A 13,087-nucleotide genomic window follows, 5' to 3' on the forward strand; every position below is an offset into this window, starting at 1 on the left:
TGCCAGTGCCAAATGACCCTCTCTGTAAAATATTTTTTCCTGATGTCAAGCCTGAACCTCCCCTGGTGGAGCTTGAGGCCATTCCCTCTTGTCCTGTCCCCTGTCACTTGTGAGAAGAGGCCGGTTCCCTCCTCTCCACAACCTCCTTTCAGGTAGTTGTAGAAAGCAATAAGGTCTCCCCTCAGCCTCCTCTTCTCCAGGCAAGATGTTTCAGTTCATGCTGTTTTAACCCAATAAAGGCCAAGAAAGCTGGTGCATGGTCACACTGCAGGGATGGGTATTGCTTAAACCTAGACAGGTACCTCTTTATTTGTTTTGTCGTCTCAGTCTGTTTCCTTGGATTCATCAGTGTTATTTCAGTAAATGTCAGCAGCCTATAAGCTAAAAATTACCAAACAATTGCAGAGCAGCCCATGAGGAAGCAGAACTAAAATGCTAATTAGGGCACATTGTGGCTCTTGGGCAGGGGACAGCAAGTAGAAGGGCTGAAAGGCACAAGAACTAAAGATCTGTGGGGTGGGTGGTGGAAAACTGCCTGTCTATGAGCCCCGGAGATGACAGGCATGCAGTGAACACACTGCAGGCTGGCTTTGTGCAAAACCAGTTGCTGCTGATGTGCGCATCTAGAAATGGAGCAGAACTTGTATGCTCCACAGACTTCAGGAAATGCGTGTGCAGGTTTTCAGGGCAATGATGATTGGAAAGGACGTTAACAAGCCCTGAGCTGTTGCGTAAATAATTATCTATGTAGACATGCCACAAGCTTAAGAAAAGCACCAGGCTGTCTTCCTCCACAGGCATTTACATATGGTTACTGGTGGGCCCTTATTTCTGGTTTTCCAATCTCCCTGTGTGGGTTCCTTCTGCTTTATCTATATCCAGCCCCGACAGGAAATTGCAGTTACAATCTTATCAGCTACTTTAATTATAATTCTGCATTACAGTGATGTAATGGTTATAGTAAGCTAGGACCAGGGCCAGGAAGGAAATATTCAAAAATAAGAAATATCACTATATTACAAATATATTGAGCAACCTGATCCAGTGGGTGGTGTCCCTGCCCATGGCAGGGGGGTGGAATAGGATGATCTTTAAGGTCCCTTCCAGCCCAAACTATTCTATGATTCTATTATTATCACTGTTATTATTCCTGACAAACTTGCTGCCTTGCTTCTCAAGACTTTCCACAAGCTGGGAAGTACAATTGCTGTCACACGGTTGCAGCCACTGACCCTGTCATTCTGGGCAATGCAGCTTGCCCCTGCCAGAGCATCATTTTTAAGCAATATGTTGTTGTCCACCTTGCAGATTGTTGCACACTGTTTATGATAAGGCCAGCAATCAGGCACAGCCTGAAATTGCTTTCCCATGTTGCAGTCATTCAGGACCTCCAACTATTTAAAAGTAATATAATTATTTCTGCCTTTCCTATGCAGTCCCTGCTATAATTTCCAAATAGTATGGAGTCCTTCACGTTACAGTTATGTCAGTCTTCCCTAACTCTCAGTCAGATTATGGTCAGATGTTACCATGTATCAATTCAAACAAATTTCCTACAGTTTTTGGCCAAATACACATCAGCCGAAGTGCTATGAATGCATGATGGACCAGGCAGAAGATTCAACACCTTTCTGCTTTTCAGCAAAGAAACACATTCTAGTTTATTTGAAAGATGTTCTTGTAAAATATACCTCAAAGTTCTTCTCCTATAAAATCCTGTAAGCAGTCTAGTTGGTGTTTTTATGCAGCTCTTTGACAAACCTAAGTAAGAAAATGGAAGCAGCTAATTCTGTTTTTTTTCTTTCGATTTCAGGCATTGTTGCAGTCCTTTTCTGTGGAGTCACACAGGCCCATTATACCTACAACAACCTGTCACCAGACTCCAAAATGAGAACTAAACAGGTAAAGCATAGAAATAACTGTGCATCTTCAACTGGTGTAAGTAACAGACAGAGGTAGTTGGAACAGAGCTGGATGGAATTTCATTAATGCGAGAGAAGAACTTGCGTCTTCCCTAGGGGAAAGATGAGATTTTGCCAGGAAAACAGTAACAATTCTCTGGATGAGGAAAAAATGTAAGAACCTGTTCTTCCCAAAAGAGCTGAAATGTCAGTCAAGGAGATAACAGTGTACACTAGCTTACATACAAAGGTGCTATGAAGGTAAGGGAATCAAAGGGCTCTGGTAAATAAAAGAGAAGTGGTCTGAGAGATTAGATCCATGTGGATTTTTGCAAAGGGACTGTAGAGTAGAAATCAGTCTGGCCCAAGCAATGGCATTGTTTCATTTCCACTTCATTAAAAATCTGACATAAATAGAAAGATGGTGATTTTTTTCCATTGTGTTATTTAAAGTTTAGAGATAAAGAAAAGTTTGGTCATTTTTTTTGTTGATCGGGTGACTACTGCAATAAACTTGAAGCTGTTCTCAATCCTAGATATATGGCATTGCAACTTTGAAAACCCATTTCAGCACAAGGAGTAATTTTAGACTACCTTGCCACTACCTAGGATCCTGTGAGAAGTCATTTAAATGCAGTTTTCTTCCCTTTTAATGCTGACTCATATGTCCTAAGAACCCCAGGTTGTATCCAATCTATCTCCTAGAACAAAATGGAAACACAGGGTGCAAGACTATAATTTTCATGATGCAATCTGGTACCTTTTTCAGCAATTCTTCTGTTTCAAGCACTGAAAATTTTATGTAAAAAATTTCATGACTTCTTGCACGTCTCAATTTAATAAAAAAAAATCCAATTTTCTATCAAAAACAGTTTGATAGAAAAAATACTGGCCACATATCAGTTCAGCTGTCAGACTCTCTCAGAATTTAAATTACAAAAAACTTTCTGGTCAGTACTTCTAGAATGCAGTGTTAGCTATTGAACAGGGTAAGCTTTCTCAATTGCATTTCTTCACACCAGCTGAGGCTGATGCTTTCAAAACGTATTCCAGCAGAAAAGAGAACATTTCTTTAATAACTGTATCGTAAGGGAATAAATTTTATACCTACTATAGAGCTGTTTCTATTTTGCAGAAATACTGACTCACATATGTCATTTCTGCCCTCGCTTATAGCTGGTGCAACTGGAATATAAGGCTTTCTCAGGGATTCATCTGCATGACTTAATGATGCACAGCCTCAGAGAGAGAATGAGAGAAAGGCAGGCGATGGTATTTTTAATTACACATAAAGCTTTTCAACTACAGAAATAACTAACTTTTAGTTTAAATGCATACTGGTTTTGCTCATCTCTACTCTTTCATTGCCTCCCATTCAACAGTGCAAAACAAAGTAGTGAAAATAAACTGTATCTACCCTTGAATGCATAGAAAAGGGATTACGTGTTTCTCTGTGGAACTATGAGTTTTATGCACCTCTTCTATTCTGTTTTTCTCTCCCCCTATAAGCTCTTAATCTTCAGCCTCCCTTATGATATGGTTCAAAAATTGTTGTTAAATGCCTTTGAATTCTTCTAATTTATTTTCTAATCCAAAGATTACCCTTTCATATGCAGCTGTTTCAGTGAGACCTGGACTGCCTCTTTCTTTCTCTCCCCGCAAGAATTCAGTTCAAGCAAATTTACTAAGCCACACACTTGGCATTCTCATCGTATGCCATTCTCATATATGACTTCAGTGCATTTTAAACGAATATTGTTGCTCAGACAGATAGGTTCGCTCCCAATCTAAGTCATTTTTATTACTCATTACTTGCCAAAATCAAGGGCGCTTCAGTTCATTTATAAAATGATTCCAAGGCAGCCTCTCTCTTTTGTTACAATATGACAGCTCTTTCAATAAGGACTGGTGAACTGTAATGCACACTGACAAAATGGTGAGTTAAGGCTGAAGCTAAAGCTAACAAATACTTGGAAATTAGATTTAAAACTGTAAATCAGAATGTGAAATCATTAGCTGTTTTCAAAAAAATGTTTTTTCTCTACTGCTTTGCATAATTTTCTTTACATTTTATACTGGCTGTTAAAATTTCATAGCTCAATGGTAAAAATCAGTAGAGAATGATAGAAATGACATTTCTGGCCATGATGCAGAGTTCTGCATTACTCATCACACCTCATCATTTGGTCAAAAAGAATACAAAATAAAAAAAGACTGGTATGATTTTATTCTGATATTGATACAGAATGAAAACTTATCTACAGTTATTAAATGAGAATTTAAGAATCTCTATTAAGAATGCCTGTTAAAAGATGCCATGCAATTATTAGGCCCTACACATCTTTTATTAACCTGTCAATCATGATTTAATATCCCATGAAAAAGAAATATTAGATTTCAACCATCTGAAACATACGGTATCTGAAAGTATAAAGTAACGCAAATCTTGTAACAAACAATGGATTATTTTAACACTGTCTTAGGAAAAGATAATAAACATTTAGTGAAAATGCAGGCTTTAGAGAGTTTTCCTTCAGTCCAATCATCCCAATTCTCACTATTGATAAACATTCTCTTCATGTGTTTTTGTTGTTTGTTTTTAGCGTGAATGATGTTTCATGGCAGCGTAAATTGTTATCATTGACCTGACTATGGTCAGTGATTTTAACATTAAAATTGACACTGCCATCCATGGTAACAAGGCTAGGTCAAACAGAATGCTCCTGAGTTTCATACATTTAACAGTTTAATTGATTCAATGTGTTTTTAGTGAAGGAGAAGATAACACTGCTAGGACCTGGTTGAAAACTATTTGATTCTGTGCAGCTTTCTCTAGAATTATTTTCAGCTAGTAAGTACAACCTCATGTTATCCTGCAGGCAAACAACAGTTGCTTGTAAATCTTGGGACATTATAGTTCAGATTTTACATCAGGTTCTTCAGATGTACCCTTGGATTGGGTTGATTTGCTTAGCTACAAGTCAGTCAGTGGCCAGGCAAGATGTTGCTAGAGAAACAGAAATCGCTGGTTTGTTGAAAACAGAAAGACTGAAAATCTCTACATTTCAGCTCTAGAAAGGGATTCATGAAAATACTGGTTTTTCTGTGGAAGAGAAGGCATTCCTTGCTGCTATTTTTTCTCTCTCCCCTCTATAAATTTCAGTTAAAGGCCAAGCTAAGACCAGCAGTTTCCCAGTGGTGAAGTACTGAGGATTTTCTCACTTTCTCTAATGGCTGTAAGAGTTATGTTCTCCACCATACTTGGGAGTCGTATCATCATCTGGCAACGTTCCTTTAACACCAGGGAACAGCCACGATGAAGAGACCAGGGAACAGGGCAGTCCCTCTCTTTGGTTAAGTGTGCAAGGATATGGAATATTCTGCATTCAGATAAAATATATTGACAGCAACTTATAAATTCTGGAAAGGGAAATCTGAACCACATCCCCTATGGAAGCAGAACCAGTGTATTACAAGGAGGCACAGGAAAGCACGTCCAACCAGCAAGGGGTGTCCCATACTGCCCCAACTGTCTCCATGCATTCCACCAGTCTTAACTTTTCTTTACGTAGGTACCTCTGAAATAGTTGTGTCTAATAAGCTTGTGAAAGTTGCTTTCTCAAATCACGTGCAACAGCCTTTCTAACCATATTACTAGTTAAACAGCTACTGGCATTTTTAGCTGATCCTGATAGCAAACCCATTAGGGAACACCTGCCTTGTAGACAAAAACTTCTGGCTTTTGATTGTTCACTGGGCGTGCAGTATGCACAAGATCCCACATGAAGATTTCAGCAGCCATTCAGCTCTAAGTTTTTACACGCACTTGACAGTGGGGTAAAGGTAAAACAAGGGAACTCAGTGCTGCAGAACTTCCGAGTAACTTTACCAAAGCATGTAGTCTTACAAGGACTGCTTGGGCAAAATAACTTATCACTGAAGGACTGAAAGTTCAGACAGGCCTTTGGGCTTTGCTCACTGATGGACCTAGTACTGATTGCTTCAAATTTTAATCTCCAAACTTTAAAGCAGATGTGATTATCTCTTGATTATTAAAAGTCATCACTTTGCAGAGGAGTGGCTAATGTGTCCTGAAAATCCCTTGAAAATACATTAAGTTTTCAAAACTTGCTTAGCTCCTTTATGATATTGCTATACATTTTCCAACAAGGAAATTGGCTGAGAATCAGTCAGCTGCTTGCTGGATCATAAATTGAGCAGTATTTCAAAGACAGTTTGGTGTAAAAGTGTTGCATTCATAATCATATTAATTTAGTGCTAATTAACCATCTTAGCTTAAAAAGGCTGACAAAAGTAATGAAACGTATTTTCTTTAATTCCTCAAAAACTGCAAATCAAATAATTTTAGACCCTTGACTCTGATGTTATCAATACAGACCTTAGATTTGATACTGTTCAGCCTGGAGAAGAGGAGGCTGAGGGGAGACCTTATTGCTCTCTACAACTACCTGAAAGGAGGTTACAGAGAGGAGGGTGCTGGGCTCTTCTCCCAAGTAACAGGGGACAGGACAAGACGAAATGGCCTCAAGCTCCGCCAGGGGAGGTTTAGGCTGGACATTAGGAAAAAATTCTTCACAGAAAGGGTCATTGGGCACTGGCAGAGGCTGCCCAGGGAGGTGGTTGAGTCACCTTCCCTGGAGGTGTTTAAGGCACGGGTGGACGAGGTGCTAAGGGGCATGGTTTAGTGTTTGATAGGAATGGTTGGAGTCGATGATCTGGTGGGTCTCTTCCAAGCTGGTTATTCTATGATTCTATGATTCTATGATAATTATAGACTCATTCCTGAGGTAAATCATAACATAATAGGAAAATATAGCTTAAAAAGTAAAGTATGGCAATGGAGATGTCCAAATCTACTGGGGGGGGAAATAATGAATTAATCAAAGAGACGGTCCCTGAATAGCAATCAAACAATGTGTAGTAAAAAACATTGTGGGACTAAAGGCATAGAGGTGGCTGAATTTAGTCTTTGTCTCACTATAACCAAATGAAGCCCCATCCCTGTGATTTAGTCATTCTACTGCCTTTCTACTGGCCTAAAAATCTTGTAAACAAGTAACGAGCAGACCTAGACTCAAAACAGGCCTCCTTTCTTTAGATACATGATGCAATTACCATCATACAGGATTCTTCTGTCAGCTGTCTTTACATAAGGAAAGAAATAATGCACTGCAAATTCTGCTTCAGTAGCAGAATTCTTCCTCCTGATTTTGTTGTTAAAAGGACATGCCAGGAACTGCAGCTACTGGTTTTATCTTTCTATGAGAGAAGAGGAGCAGCTGAGTAGAGATGGCTATGTGCTGCTGCTGCCAAAACACACCAATCTGCTGTTTGCAAAGAGTCCCACTCAATACCTACCACCTGTACTGGCATTTGGGAGAAGCAGTCCTCTAAGTCATAGGGAGCAACAACACAAAATGAAATGGGTTTAGTGCCCTTATCTTAAACCTTCCTCTGTCATACAGGACATACATGCCCTCTGGCTTTGATCCTGCTGTTTGTATGACTGTTCAGGACTCCAAACAGTCAGAGCTGTGCCTACTTCTAAAGCACACAGCCTCTACTAATTTATCTCTGGTTAATGCCTACTATTTTCTGTTATCAGACATCAAATTGTTTATAGATAATTAGTTTACACTTCTGGCAATAAAAGGCCACACAAATGTCAGGGTATAATGGCTCTCACAATTCAGCCTCTTGACTTTTAAAAAATTCAAGAGTATTTCTAGACTGAGGAAAACCCTACTTAGAGCAAAATCCTTTGATAATTAGCAGAGCAGCAAGCACCACAAAACATAATTGTCATCCTCTTGAAATAAGCACCCTAATTGGCAGCTGTTGCTGTGATTTGTTCAGGAACTTGACCTACAATAAAATGACCTTTAAGGCCCTGCAAGAGGTCAGGTGTTTCCACATAAATGATTGGCTGAAAGCAAGACTAAGAAAAAATAAAGTTATCTTTCAAACAAGATTACCACCAGCACCAGATCCTAATCAGTCTTTTCATGTGTGCTGTGCAGGAGGAATCTGTTCTTCCAGCACACCCCAATCACAGCGCCTGCAGGAAAATTTCATACGAGAATGTTTTCTCATTATCTTCTGAGGTATATAGCATCATTGACTGAGAGAAGATAACATATTTGATGGCTAATCCTCTGACTGAGGCTAAGTTGAAAATTCTTTTTAACTAACACATGGCACCCAGATCTAGCACTCTTCAAAAGTAAACAGAAGATTCTCACTCAGCCTCCATTTACATGGAAGCTGAGCATAAAAGTTAGCTCTAATGGGCACTGCCTCCTTCTGTTGCATGGTTCCCTTTCTGCAGCTGAACAAAATAACCCTAAATTTCCAACCTCCTTGAACCCCTCCAAGGTCAGGCTCAAAAGCAATAAAGACCAAGACTTCAGGTAATGCTGCTCAGGAAAGTGTCCAGGTCACCAGCTTTAAATGGTTGGTAGAAAGGTCTGAAGGAGCAGCTACTTCTGATAATAAGAAAATAAAGCAGTATTTGGAAAGATTTATTTCTATTGGGATCACATCAGTATAGTTATGCCCTTGTTTTAGCCAGTTTTGCTTAAAGTAAACACTTTGGAAATCAGTTAAGTCAGGGAAAAATCTTCACTCTTGTTTTCTTATATTTCACCCAGATTTATTTTTATTTCTAATTTTTTTTTTTGGTGACAAGGCCTATAGCAAAATTTGCATTTTGCAGCTGCTCAAAACAATCAGGGGGGACGCAGAAATGCCTCTGTTCTTTTTATTTCTGAGGGAAGAAAATGATACAGACACTGAAAGAGTGTAAGCAGAGCGTTAAAAAAGAAGCTTGTACTGCATTTTGCATATTGCTGTAAGAGTAGATGCCTGAACTTGTAGGCAGCAGACATTTCTGCTATATTTGAGACACCAAATTTATATTGAAAACAGAAGGAGTAACAGTTTTAGACACTTCTAAAAGTTCAAAAGCTACATGTCTTCAGATATTAGCTATCATTACAGCTGTGGCCTATGTACCCCCAAGAGAAGCAACCCCTCATTCTCGTCCTGCACTTTCCCCTACAACCTCCAGTTTTCCCTCCTGAGGCACTAATGAGCTCCAGTGTGTCACAGGCACGTGTGGCCCGGCATTCCCAAGCTGGACCATCTTCGCTCGCCAACTCAGTGCATCCCTACAGAGCCACTGGGTCTGCCACAAACACACTGCCCTCGTTTATAAGTTGCTTTCTTATCTCTAATTAAATATGCACTGCATGCATAGTGCTCGTAATAATTATTACCTTTGAAATGGATTGCAATTAACAGGAAGTGCACAATGAATTCCAGTTCTCCACACGGCTATTTTCTGTGTTTAGCAGAAAAAGCTGAAGGCTGGAAATGTGCCAGAGGCATTGTTTGGCCAGATGCACCATGAGATCTTATGGAACCCTGTAGAACAGTATAACGCTATAAAGAAAGCTGAAGCTGCTTACTGTATGGGTTTAACAAGAAGAATCACAACAACATAAGAAAATCTTGATTTCTGCAAAAGGAATTATACTACCACATCTTCCAATCTCAATTTCTTAACAAAATGTCTCATTATCTGACTGATGTTCCTGATTACTTAACCATGCTAAAAGAATGTTAATCTGCAGTCTCTTTGCATTTGGCTGCCCTTAAATTTATGTGGAAATGCTGTAATTGTTTCCTCTCTTTCAGCTGTGAGCTACATGATGGACGGTAAACAGCTAGGAAACATTGCTACGAGTGAACTGATAACAGTAGACTTTATAACTATGGTATATCGGTAACTAGCTGCAGAATTTGTTATTTATATGATAAACTAGCTCCTATCCTCCCCATAATACTGAAAACATTGGTATCCACATACAGAATATCATTAGAATATTCTGTTCTATACTCCATTCTTTAATATCCATTTTTCCTCTGGTTTTGCATACCTGCTTTAGGGATTCCTTAGCTAAGAATGTGCAGATTTACTTTAGCCTTAATTCCCATCTAGCACGTATTCCTTTGTCATCAGCATTTTGCAAGGAACACCATATTCTAATACGTTACACACACACCTCAAATGAATAAAAATAACATTTCGGACCTATGAAAAAGATCTTGAAAAACAAAGGAAAACAACTTTCATTTTGCTTAAGCACAGGAACTGGAAAATACACATGCTCAATGGTAATTCATACCCCGAAGAAACCCAGAAGTGTAGTGACAGGAATATTTTGACAGAGAAGCTGGTCTCATTGAAAAAAAGTAATTTTTGACGCTGGTAGGCTAAGGATCATGATGCCATATGCAAACTAGCTTCCAAATGGCTTCATTAAAGTTTTTACAATCTGTTTAAAAATTAAATATTTTCTTTAAATATTAATAACATTCTTTGATTCTTAAGGTTATAGTTTACTCTTTACAGCACAGCAGCAGATGCTAGCAGATACCAATTGGAATTAAAACCTATAGGCCAAAATCTCATTGGCATATGGACAAATGCATAATGGAATTCCAAACTGAGACACATTGCTGTAGTTTCTTTGAACGGTGCCCTGAATCACAAGTGAGACTCTCATACATCTTCGCCTGCACAGTGGAGTCAGGCTGCATGGGGCTATGTGAGCTACTGCAGAATCAAAAAGCTAGTTTATGTAACTATGCAGATTGTGAAATTTTACTTTGCACACATCTGTTACCGTGTCTCTCTCAATCTTCTCACAAGAGGTTTGACGAGTGACCTCTGAAGAGTTTCTCCTCTCTGTGGGTAGCTAGAGCTTATCCCCAGTTTGTGAGTCTGCGTCCAGGCAAAGACCTAGTCTCATACCCCACCTCTGTAAAGCACCTGTAGATTTGTGCAGAGAATTAAGGCCCTTCCTAATTATTGCCACCCTCTTCAACCACTGCAACTGTGGGATGCCTAAAGAGGAAAAGCAAACCCAAATCAGTCCAATCCTGGACTATGGACATATTCTCCTCTCATCAACATGTAGTGCCGAAGCAGTACAGAGTGCAGTTTTGCATCACATATGCAGAGTGTATCTGCTTACCTTTGATTTAAATTATGTCTTATTCAAGTTTGCATTTTGTAAAAGCTGACCATTACTGTGTTACCTTAAACACAGTCAGGCAAAACTCTCACCTGAGAATTTGTGACAGAGACAAAATATAAAGGTAGGAGTCTACGATTTGAGCTTACTTCATTTTTCCCACAGGCAAAATAATTTAATAGAGTATTTGATTATGAACCAAAGCCCTTTGACTTTAATGAGATGTGGCTTATGCTGTAAATGAAGAATTTTCCAAATATAATGATAATATGAGCAAAACCACTCAGACTCTTTCTTAAAATATAGTTGTGTCTTAATGGTAATAATGTTCTCTAACATTTTCTTTTTCTGAAACGCTGACTTCCCCTTATTGGTTTAGGTGATTTTAATACAGGATTTACCAATACATTCCCCAATTACAGAATGAACCTCTAGAAAACAACATCTGTTTTGTATTTCTAGGCATAGTACATTATACTGCTAAAATGGAATGCAGTAAAATTATTCAGCACATCAGTTTACATAGTTTTTAATGTTGAGGGTATTATTAATAGGTTCCTTTGTCATAACCCTGTGCTGCCCTACCCTTGCTTGACTGCGTCAGTGCCTTCATAATTGCTCTTACGAGGGAACGTTGTGTTTGGTAAAGAAATTAAGATGGCTATTTCTTGCACAGTCAGATAGGTTAGTTTGTGATCTTTCTAGACCTTGTCACAAACGAGCATTGACGTCACAGAAAAGTCTGTGTGGACTGGGAGCCAGTAGCTTTACTGAAGTTTTGTGGTCTCTGCTTCCCCTGCAAATAGCGATGCTTTTGCCCTGCCGAGAGAATCCTGGGGCAGTAGGAGGCCTCTGGGAGTCTGGGCTGTTGTGTGATTTCCAACATTAACAAACTGCTACTGATAAAGATCCATTCTTGCAGTCCAAAATATGTTTTATATCTCTCTCCTGTTTAACTTGCATGATTCTCACATGAGTGCTGATCGCTTACAGTTCTCTGCAAAACTCCGCATCAGCTACAAAACTGCACAAAAGCCTTGGTCAAAACTTCTTAGAAATATGTAGCTAATGCTGAAATTCTTGCACAATAAGCTGCAAGAAGGAAATAAATAGATGCAAATAAGGCACTATAATAGTCTAAAGCACTTGCCAACAGCCCATCTTTTTCATGACTGTGCAGCTGTGTTTCCATTTCACGATTAATGGATTTTCTACCTTCAAGAGAGACTTTTGTACAAAATGGTGGCACAGTGTAAGAAATACTAAACAGCTGACTGTAGCTCATCTCTTTCTCATGGTTCTGTGTGTGGAAATAATTAAAGGGCTAAAAAGCCCTCTGTCAAAATCTTTCAGGTTGTCTAAATCACAGCTAGGTTTCAAATAAGTGCCCTGTCTTTCTGCATATCTTCAAACCTATCTACTTTCATTCACCTAAAATATTGGAAATAGTATGCAAGTCTGAGCATCTATTTCAAGCTTTTGACTTTTAATTCTGCTTCAGTCACACTAATTTAGGGGGGGATTGACCACCCACCTTTGCCTCCAGTGAATTTTAGAAGAGTTCTAAGTGTTTGAGAATTCCAAACAGACGTTTAGCATCCTCAGAAGCTCACATACACGTAGTGATTCATACATTTCTTAAAAACCCATTTCTCTGTATGGGGAGCTAGATGCTACGTTCCTAGTCCACCCACCTTCTGCTTTCCTATGGATTCTTTTCAGTAGCTATTTTTAAGGTGCATTAAAGAAAGACTGGTTGTATCTTTTCACTAAAGATACTTAATTTTATGTACAATAAAGAGCGTCTTAAGCTCTCAGGCTGAAGCATAGTTGAAGGTGTATCTTAGTTTAGTATTTTTAAATTTCTGCTTGTTCTAATAAGCTTACATACATATATATATATAATTTTTTTTTTTGGCTGATATCAGTTCTGGGATTAGTAAAACATAACCAAGGTGACTACTAGTAATTCAGCAGACCTGAAAACATAGGAAATCTTTGCAATGCATTCTCCAACTGCTTCTATTCTATTGGTTTCAGTTGGAGTCACATTATAGCCAGATGCAAACCTGCCCCATTAAAATGAATTATGAAACTATCATTTAAATTCAAATATCAACAGGC

The 13,087-nt window shown here is 38.9% G+C and overlaps 1 protein-coding gene across 1 annotated transcript in view; it reads left to right on the forward strand.

The window, feature by feature from the left end:
- The window catches only part of SLC9A9 (solute carrier family 9 member A9), a 191,921-nt gene that overhangs the window by 83,683 nt on the left and 95,151 nt on the right, over positions 1-13,087 (forward strand). Inside the window, exon 9 of the mRNA XM_069865160.1 lies at positions 1,814-1,902. Within this exon, the coding sequence (XP_069721261.1) occupies positions 1,814-1,902 (89 nt within the window). The remainder of the gene's footprint in view (positions 1-1,813; positions 1,903-13,087) is intronic.

The sequence above is a fragment of the Phaenicophaeus curvirostris genome, chromosome 10 (genome assembly GCF_032191515.1).
Source record: "Phaenicophaeus curvirostris isolate KB17595 chromosome 10, BPBGC_Pcur_1.0, whole genome shotgun sequence".
Taxonomy (NCBI): domain Eukaryota; kingdom Metazoa; phylum Chordata; class Aves; order Cuculiformes; family Cuculidae; genus Phaenicophaeus; species Phaenicophaeus curvirostris.